Source organism: Silurus aristotelis (assembly GCF_946808225.1).
Source record: "Silurus aristotelis genome assembly, chromosome: 7".
NCBI classification, from domain to species: domain Eukaryota; kingdom Metazoa; phylum Chordata; class Actinopteri; order Siluriformes; family Siluridae; genus Silurus; species Silurus aristotelis.
The window spans coordinates 7,724,190-7,734,376 of record NC_139580.1 but is presented as its reverse complement, the minus strand read 5'-3'; the positions used below and the strand labels follow the sequence as shown (position 1 = coordinate 7,734,376).

The 10,187-nt window shown below is 42.6% G+C and overlaps 2 protein-coding genes across 2 annotated transcripts in view; one reads left to right on the top strand and one right to left on the bottom strand.

Moving 5' to 3' along the window:
- The window catches only part of LOC310729111 (uncharacterized protein), a 239,346-nt gene that overhangs the window by 25,143 nt on the left and 204,016 nt on the right, over positions 1–10,187 (bottom strand). The window lies entirely within an intron of this gene.
- Positions 1,390–10,187, top strand: part of kdm1b (lysine demethylase 1B) — a 17,023-nt gene continuing 8,225 nt past the window's right edge. Inside the window, exons 1-11 of the mRNA XM_083546984.1 lie at positions 1,390–1,607; positions 1,883–2,103; positions 2,958–3,079; positions 3,164–3,253; positions 3,386–3,497; positions 4,362–4,475; positions 4,609–4,647; positions 5,316–5,493; positions 5,623–5,807; positions 9,167–9,337; positions 9,446–9,520. Of these exons, the coding sequence (XP_083403110.1) occupies positions 1,592–1,607; positions 1,883–2,103; positions 2,958–3,079; positions 3,164–3,253; positions 3,386–3,497; positions 4,362–4,475; positions 4,609–4,647; positions 5,316–5,493; positions 5,623–5,807; positions 9,167–9,337; positions 9,446–9,520 (1,323 nt within the window). The 5' untranslated portion in view covers positions 1,390–1,591. The remainder of the gene's footprint in view (positions 1,608–1,882; positions 2,104–2,957; positions 3,080–3,163; positions 3,254–3,385; positions 3,498–4,361; positions 4,476–4,608; positions 4,648–5,315; positions 5,494–5,622; positions 5,808–9,166; positions 9,338–9,445; positions 9,521–10,187) is intronic.

Genomic DNA, 10,187 nt, shown 5'->3' with positions numbered 1-10,187 from the left:
CTTCTGCTGCTCGTTGTGTAAAGCTCTGACAGAGAGGATATCAAATATAGCTGCAGAGAATAATGTTGCTAGGACTTTTTTCTAAAAACAAATTTCCAGCGAAGACCAGCAGAGCCCAACTGTCAAGTCCAACTGTAAGAACATAGCATTGTGGTTTTATACACATTTTGGGAGTGCAGTTCCTCTGAAGGAGAACAAAGCACTGGGGTTATAAGTTAAACATGCAAGAAAACAGAACTCTCTCTCTCTCTCTCTCTCTCTCTCTCTCTCTCTCTCTCTCTCTCTCTCTCTCTCTCTCTCTCTTTCTCTCTCTTTCTCTCTCTCTCTCTCTCTCTCTCTCTCTCTCTCTCTCTCTTTCTCAGATCACTTTATTATAATAGAAATAGTGAAAGGTTCACACAGATTTGGCATTCTCTCAGATCTCAGATTGGCTAAATCATGAGCAAATAGTCACAACACAGCAGGAGACGGAGACAAGGAGACACCCTCAGTTTCATACTAAGGAGCATTAGGAGCTGGCAAACCTCCATTTAGCACTTTGGTTTTACATCATGTCATTTATGCCGTTACTTCATTTCTCTAGTAAAAAGATGTATAACGTGTATATACACATGTCTAGTTCACAATACACACGAATAGAATCAAACTGTAGAAATGACATTCCTACATCTTCTATGAAGATAATCTTTAGATGTTTTGCCTCTGTGTCCTCTCAGTGTGTGTATGTGTGTGTGTGTGTGTGTGTGTGTGTGTGTGTGTGTGTGTGTCTGTGTGTCTGTGTGTGTGTGTGGAGTTTCCCCATGGGAAGAGAAATGGTTTATAACATTACAACATAACATGTAGACATAACAACACCTGCATTCTCACACTTTACAAATGAGGTCAAGTGTGTGTGTGTGTGTGTGTGTGTGTGTGTGTGTGTGTGTGTGTGTGTGTGTGTGTGTGACTGGGGTGAAATATGGCTCACACTTTTTTAGTTTGATTTAAATAGGGAAATTTTTATTTATAAATATGTGAAATTAACTGTTTCCAATTTATTTATTCATTACAATAATTGTGCCAAGCATAAGAAGTTTTATATCCTGAAAAAAAATAGTTTTAACAATTTTATTTTATTATTTTTTTTTTGAAAAAAACCCCCACTTCGATCCGCAGCATAATATGAGGGTTATGGGCTACAGCGACATGAGCAGTATCAAGCAGATCATCATCATCATCATCATCATCATCATCATCATCATCATCATCATTTGTAGTAGACAAGTATAATCGGTATAATAATTAGAGACATTGATAAAAATAATAATAATAAAAAAATAATGATTTCTATAATGAAAATAAAAACACCCACTGCATTTCCATCACTTTTCAGGACTTTTATTTTGACGCGTATTATTGTCTTGATATACCGGAAGTTGGAGTAACGTTGAACGGTTTGAGGTCGGTCTGTTCCTTTCTTCCCGGTTTTGACTGCAACATCTGGAGCTGGGAAATAAAAGTCAAACCCCTGCACATCTGTACACACTGATCTGACCTGTAGAAAGAAGGAAAGCGGCGTGGTGTGTGTACAGGGTCAGCACTGCTCGGTGGAATGCTGTCGGATACAGGTGTGTGTGTGTGTGTGTGTGTGTGTGTGTGTGTGTGTGTGTGTGTGTGTGTGAGTGTGAGTGTGTGACTAGTGTCTTACTTGTATAATAATAAATGGGAATGCTGTTTAGTTCTGATCAGTGGACTATAGGTTTGTATGTGTGTGTGTGTGTGTGTGTGTGTGTGTGTGTGTGTGTGTGGGTGTTACAGGACTGAGTTCACGTGATCACAGGAAAACATCTGGGCACCGCTGGTGTAAGATTGTACTCATGTGAACTTTCTCTCTCCTGGACAGATTACGGGGGAACATCGTCCTGTGGCCGCTCTCGAGGGAAGAAAAGAGCTGCAGCAGCTCCAGCAGGTGTGGAGACCTCCGCTTCCTCTTCATCATCAGCAGTGCCCACATCATCATCATCAGCAGCAGCCCCAGGAGAAGGTCACGCCATGCGTCCATCCAGACAAACACCAGGAGGCAGGGGCAAGAGGGGCAACAGTGTTTCTACAGCACAGGCAAATGTAGGACTTTTATATCACATCTGTCTGTCTCAGGGTCAGATATCTGTCTTTCTTCCATCGTTCCTTTCTTCTGTCCTTCCTGTCTATCGTTCCTGTCTGTCGTTCCTGTCTGTCATTTCTATTCTTCGTTCCTGTCTATCATTTCTATCCTTCATTCCTGTCTATCATTTCTATCCTTCATTCCTGTCTATCATTTCTATTCTTCATTCCTGTCTATCATTTCTATCCTTCGTTCCTGTCTATCGTTTATGTCTATTGTTTCTATCCATCATTCCTGTCTATCATTTCTATCAGTCGTTCCTGTCTTATCGTTCCTGTCTATCATTCTTATTTATCATTTCTGTTTGTCTTTTCTTTCTTCCTTCTTTCTTGTCGATTTTTCCCTCCTTCTATTATTCCTTTCTTATCATTTCTGTCTATCATTCATTTATCCTTTTCTTTCTTATATCATTCCTGCCTATCATTCCTTACATCATTTTCATCTATTCTTCCATTCTTCTATTATTTCTGTCATTCTTGTCTATCCTTTCTTCTTTCCCTCCTCAGAAATGTCCCCACTGTGAGACGAATAAAGGTACATCTTTATCTTATCTTCCATCATTCTTGTCTATTCTTCTTTCTTACATTCCAGTCTTTTTTATTGTCTATCCTTTTTGTCTAACTATCCATCCATCCATCCATCCATCCATCCATCAATTATATGTCTTGCTGTTTTTTGATGTCTTCTTCTTTTTTTCCTTGATTTTTGTCTCCTTCTCTCTGATTGTATTGTTCCTGCTGAAACATCTAAAATCCCTGTTCCTACGTTCCCACTCTTCCTCCATAATGATTGATCTGCGTCTCCTTCATCGCAGCCCAAAAGAAAGATGGCTGATGTAGAGGAAGAAGAGGAGCAGGTGGAGAAGAAGTTTCGGAAGTGTGAGAAGGCAGGCTGCCCCGCTACGTACCCTGTGTGTTTTGCCAGCGCGTCTGAAAGGTAGGATCTTATCTTCTTCTTCTTACAGCTGGACTTTAACGTGATGCAGTTATCTGACCTCTGGAAACGGCGTGTTCTCTGAAGGTGCGCAAAAAACGGCTACACGTCTCGATGGTACCATCTGTCCTGCGGAGAACATTTTTGCAACGAGTGTTTCGACCACTATTACAGAAGGTGAGTTCTGAGGAACATGGAGAGGAATAATCATTCAACACTATAATGATGAGGATGAGGAGGAGGTATTAGTGTGTGTGTGTGTGTGTGTGTGTGTGTGTGTGTGTGTGTGTGTGTGTGTGTGTGTGTCAGCCATAAGGACGGTTATGAGAAATTCTCCTCCTGGAAGAAGCTGTGGACAGGAAATGGGAAGAGTGAACCAAGCCTGAAGGCCTTCATGGCCGATCAGCAACTTCCTTATTGGGTGAGACACACACACACACACACACACACACACACACACACACACACACACACACACACACACACACACACACACACACACTTCTTCTTTTTCTGTGAGCTCATTCACAACAGGAACTGATCCAGAATGCAGCCGTACGACTTGTTTTCAGCCTCCACAGGTTCTCTCCACTGCTCCATTCTCACCATCTCTCAGGAAGACCTGCTCCTGAGGTTCTTCTCGGTTCTGCACCTGGGTGGTAGATCAAATTTCCACTTGATGTCTAAATAGCTGAGTTTCTACCAGTCTCCGTATAAGACCTTCTTCCATTAAACACTAATGAAGCAGCAACTGATACGATTCGATTCAACACGTTGATCGATCTACACACTTACACACACACACACACACACACACACACACACACACACACACACACACACACACACACACACACACACACACACAGACACCCACACACCCCAATGTATTTGAAGGTGTTAGGTGTCCCAATACTTTTGACCATTGCACATGTTCTGGTCCCTTTTTCCACTCAAAGTTTCGACTCAATTTTCTCTTCTTGTTTTTGTTCTCTCTTTTATTTCAGTTCTCCTTCTTTCTTTTCTTTTCTCTCTTTCTCTCTACTTGTTTCCTTTCGACCGTCTCCTCTTTTTTCCTTCTCCTTTGTCTCACTTCTTTTTTTTTTTTTTTTTTTTTACACTCTACACCTCTTTCCAGTGTCTCTTCCCTCGTTTCTGTCTCTGCTCTTTTTCCCTTTTTGCCCCTTTTCCCCTTAACGCTCTTATGTCTCTGTTTGTCCCCTAAATCCCCCTCTCTCTCTCTCTCTTTCTCTCTCTCTCTCTCTCTGTCTCCCCCTCTGTTCAGGTGCAGTGTACAAAACCCGACTGTGGCAAATGGAGGCAGTTGACGAAGGACATCCAGCTGACGGCTTCTCTGGCTGCGACGTACCGCTGCGGAATGAAACTCAACAACGTTAAAGTAAGAACGTTCTCAAGGCCTCGGATTGTCCTCGCTTTGTCCCCACTTTGTCCTGCTAAATTTCTCCTGTAAATGTCTTCTTTCTGTGTCTTCGGTGTGACACGCTGGCTGTGACTGCACCTGCATGCTGAAGAATGAAGGACCAGATCAGTGCTCTCAGCCTGAAGACCTGGTGAGTCAGTGCACACGCTGCACCCGTCTATCAGCTTCAGTCCTCAATCCCTCCATCCTTTACTTATTACTAGCTCTAATACTGCTCTCTCACTCTCATTTGTTTCATTCTCTTCTTTCTTTCTTTCTTTCTTTCTTTCTTTCTTTCTTTCTTTCTTTCTTTCTTTCTTTCTTTCTTTCTTTCTTTCTTTCTTTCCTTTTTTCTTTCTTTCCTTTTTTCTTTCTTTCGGCCTTTCTCCTCTCTTTCCCCCTTGTTGTCTCTTTCACTCCATTTCTCTTTTTGTCTCTCTGACCCACTGTCTCTGTCTTTATCTCTCTGTCTGTGTATCTTTATTTATCTTTATTAATGTCTTGCTCTCTTTCTCTTTGTATTTTTGTTTATGACCATTTCTCTGTCTCCTCTTTCTTTCTTTCTTTATTGATCTTTTACTCTCTCCATCTTGCTCGCTCTTTCCTTCCATTTCTCTCTTTATTTTTGTTTATAACCCTTTCTCTGTTTTTTCTTTCTTTCTTTCTCGATCTTTTACTCTCTCCCTCTTGCTCGCTCTTTCCTTCCTTTTCTCTTTTTATCTTTCTGACCCACTGCCTTTGTCTCACTCTTCATCTGTCTGTGTCTATCTCTCTCTCACACACACACACACACACACACACACACACACACACACACAGAGAGTGGCCGGAGTAGGAGACAGTTGGTGGTCGTCCATGCTGATTCTGCCCCCCTTGCTGAAAGAGAGCCCGGCGAACCCGTTCCTCACGGCGTATTACCCCGACTGTGTGGGTATGAGTCCGTCCGGCTCTCACTGTGATCTACGTCCTGAGCAGCGCCGCAACGTTCAGCCTCAGAGTGAGTTCCAGCACTAAACCCCACTGAGTCCACTAATACCAACAAAACAACCAACCTGAAATAGCTCATACAAGCCAACCTGTGTGTGTGTGTGTGTGTGTGTGTGTGTGTGTGTGTGAATGAATGTAGTCCCAGGTTTGAGCCCGTATTTCCAGCCCTTCTACCAGCCCAACGAGTGTGGTAAAGCCCTGTGTGTGCGACCCGACATGATGGAGCTGGACGAGCTCTACGAATTCCCAGAATTCTCCAGAGACCCCACCATGTACCTCGCCTTACGCAACCTCATCCTCGCCGCCTGGCATCGAGATTGCAAGGTGCAAGAACTTCCACACACTCACTCACTCACTGTTTATTATAGAAGCACATGCACACGTATGCTGGTCTCATAGCCGTATATTATTTTAAATAGAAATTTTTTAAATATCTAATAATCTAGTAGTTTTATTTGCTTATTACACACACACACACACACACACACACACACACACACACACACACAGTACAGTGCAAATGTTTTGGGCATCTCCATATCTCCACATCATCGAGTCTTTCTGATATTACATGTGACAGACAGGATTTCTGTGTACAATCTGCATCTACAATCTAGGAACAGTTTATGATACATTTAGTATTTAAGTAAATCCCTATTTTATTTTATTTTTCCTTACAAAAATAAAAGAAAAGACACATGACTTTTCTAATCTGGTCTAGTGAATGGAGCCACTTGTAGATCCCTCGGGTCTAACTCTTACATCAGTAGATATTGGGCTGAGTGGAAAGTGCTGATGTGCGAGTTTTCCGAAGGCGAACTCTCTCCGGTGTGCAGGCAGGAACAGGAACGGGCACGTCCAACCACTGAGGGGAGAGAGTGTGAACTCCTGGTGCTGGAAAATCCTTAATGACAATTGTTAATTGTTCTCACTGTCTGGGTTTCTCTTTACCAGCTCTCAGCACCAAAACAAACATTCCCACAGCATGATACTGCCACCACCATGCTTCACTTTTGGTAATGGGTGCCTGATTTCCTCCAGACATATGGTTTATAATCAAGTCCAAACAGTTTCTTTTTGGTTTCATCAGTCCAGAGTATCTTGGACAGGTCCTTCAGGTGCCTGTTGGCAAACTTCAAGTGGGCTTCTGTGGGTTTTGCACTGAGGAGAGACTTCTGTCTATCAGGGTTGCCACGGGCCATGGAATTTCTGGAATATCAACATTAAAAGTCAGGAAATTTTATACTTTTTGTCCAAGTTATGGAATATCAAAGCTTTTTTTTCTTTGTCTCTTTAAATTTAGTTTCTATTGATCAAAATGTAATTCTTATATACGGATATTTTTTTATCACGTTGTTTCATTAGTTTTGCCCCATTTCCATTGTTAGCCAATTTTTCAGCGCAATTTTAAACTTCTAAGCTTCAACCTGTTAACTAACTGGCAAGCAAGCCAGAAAAATTTTCATTTCAAAAGCTGTGGCTACAAAAGTTTTCCACTTCCACGGCCGGTTGTTAAAAGTAGACGACAGAAAAAAAAAAAAAAAAGCATGAAGCCAAAAGGAGCATCATCTTCGGCCCAAGTGCCCATCACTACTCTACTGCAGCCTACTATAGCTTTAAAAGAAAAGCAGTCAGCTAATGAAGCCGCTCGCACCTCCAGTGGTGACACTAGTGTGAGACACAGTGCAGCATGTTTCGGCTTAACACCAGCAAAGATCCTGGAGGCTGAAATCTTGTGGTGCCTGAAGATTACTGAGTCCCACTGGTCATACAGGTCCTCATAACAAATTGGTATGTAGATCAAGTCAAGTCAAGAAGCTTTTATTGCCATTTCAGCATGTAACAGTATAATATAAATAAATATAATTATAATATGGGTGGTGGAATGGATTAAGATGAGTATTGATTGTCGAGTTCAGTTCAGTAATACGCAGTTGAGTATGTGTGAGTTCGGTACAGTTCAGTTGTGTGTGTTGAGGAACCTGATGGCTTGAGGGGAAAAAACTGTTGCCCAGTCTGGATGTGAGGCTCAAATGCTTCAGTACCTCTTTCCTGATGGTAGGAGAGTGAAGAGTGTGGATGTCCACAATTCTGTCGGTTTTGAGGATGCAGCGTGAGGCATAAATGGCCGTGATGGAGGAGAGAGAAAATCCGGTGATCTTCTCTGCCATCCTCACTATTCTCTGTAGGCTCTTGCGATCTGAGACGGTGCCGTTTCAAAAACCAGGCAGTGATGCAGCTGCTCAGGATGCTCTCGATGCTCCATGGTCAGGATGGAGAAGGGAGACGGGCTTTCCTCAGCCTTCTCAGAAAGTAGAGATGCTGCTGGGCTTTCTTGGTGATGGAGCTAGTGTTGAGTGACCACGTGAAGTTCTCCACCAGATACACACCAAGGAATTTGGTGCTCTTGATGATCTCCACAGAGGATCCATCAATGTTCAGTGGAGAATGGCCGCTCTGTGCTCTCCTGAAGTCAACAACCATCTCTTTTGGTTTTGTCGATGTTTAGAGACAGGTTGTTAAATGTGCATTACTACACATTCGTGAGTCAGCAGAGTGAACAGCAGTGGGCTGAGCACACAGCCCTGAGGTACACCAGTGCTTAGTTTGGAGGTGCTGGGGATGTCGTCCCAATCCAGACTGACTAAGGTTTCCCAGTCAGGAAGTAGATTTACTTCTCAATCAGGTGCTGAGAAATGATTGTGTTAAATGCTGAGCTGAAGTCTATGAACAGCATTTGTACGTATGAGTCCTTATTGGCCAGTTGGGTGAGGGTCAGATGAAGTGTAGTGGAGATGGCATCGTCTGTGGAAAGGACTATACGCAAAATGCATGACCTGAATCTCAAAGCACTTCATTACGATGGGTGTGAGTATGTGACAGGACGCACTTACACCCATTAACTAGCTAGTTATAATTAAAAAATGTTTAAAAATGTCTAGCCTATGTTATGTAGCATAAGTGGTTACTGACACAATTGAAAATGTAGCTAATTAGGTTGCGAGATAATTACCGTTAACGAATTCTTAGCCTCCGCAACGGGTGTTTATGTATTTAAACTCATAGATTTGTGTAAATAAATTATTTACAGTTTGAATCAGTTTAAGTGTTGTATTAATGATTTGGCTAATTTTTAAGATCGACAAGGCCCTTGCAAGTGGATGGATTTGAAATACTTTCTGTGGTTGGTTTTTGTCTGCTCAGTGCTTAGCACATCAGTGGCCCGTTTTTCCGTTTATTATAGGTCATGTAAATTCAGCTTCTTAGGGAAAGTCAGGGAAAAGTCATGATGTTTGAGATTTGGCTTAAAATGGGAACCCTGGTCTATCCAGTAAGCCCAGATTGGTGGCGGGCTGATGGTTGTCCTTCTTTAACTTTGTCCCATCTCCACACAGGATCTCCAGAGCTCACGTTTTTGGTGACCACTCTTAATATGACCCTACTCTTTCAATTGCTCTTGGAAGAGTTCTGGTTGTGTTTTTGGGAATCTTTAGTGCAGCAGCACATTGTGTGTAGCCTACACAGATCTCCAGATCGATTTTGTTTTATTTCTTTTATTATTTTGCTGCATTTATGTTTTTTACACTGTCATGAATCTACACATAATAGCCCATAAAAGTGTTGGAGAAGAAATAAAGTTGTAGAAGCCGCTTCGTAACAGCGTTTTTCTCTCCACTCTTCAGGAGGTTCTGACGCCGCAGAAGTGCGCTCCCCACGTCATCGTCCGCGGGTTGGTCCGGGTGCGATGTGTACAGGAGCTGGGCAAGGTTCTGCACTTTATGACCCGCAAAGGTTTAATCAACACCGGAGTTCTTCTGGCCAAACAGCCTCTCCTTCCCGAGCCGTACCGCAACGTGAGTCGCAGCGTGACGAGCACCGCGAGTGATCTGGTCATGTGGAAATGTCACGAAGAAGTCATGTGAACGATGTCTTTGTGTTTCTCTGTTCTTCACTGTATACAGAAGAAAGTGTTGGTAATTGGAGCAGGAGCTTCAGGTCTCGCTGCTGCCAGACAGCTGCACAACTTCGGCATGCAGGTCAGATGCTGTAACGCCACAGTAAAAGAGATTTGATGTAGTGATAAATGTGGGATTATGTGTGGGATTGTGTGTTTGCGTTTGTTTTGTCATGATAAGGACTGGACTCCCTTCCAGGGTGCATTCAAGGTGCAATCAGGGCCATGGTGGGCCTTCAGGATATGACATATTTTCTTCGTTTTATAGCTTCACATCACGTTTTTGCCGTAAGGCCTTCAGAAGTGAACATGCTCTTGGTGCATGTTGCTTGAAGCTATTGTTTTAACCAATCAGACTTCTGGTCACTCCGAGGGCCTCTAGGGGGCTTCCAATAATGTCTGCACTTTCCAACTTTTGATAGGACAATCAGAGAGGGCCCTAGGGGGTTTGCGGCGGTACTGCAGGGGGTTCGCTATTGAATGCTGAATCACAAATAAATATTTAGTTAAAAAATTTAATACGGGTAAAAACATCAAAGATAAAATATTTCATAAAAAATATATATAATTATTACATTACAGTTCTATTAAACTTAAAGCTGAAGTTCATGTAGGGTCCGCCCTAAGGGTCCTTGACCTGAAAAACATTGAAGACCCCTACTTAAAAGAATTGTATGAAGGGGTGTGTGTGTGTGTGTGTGTTTTGTCCTCAGTGTTGGTGTTTGATATCTGAGCTGCTGTAGTTGTCG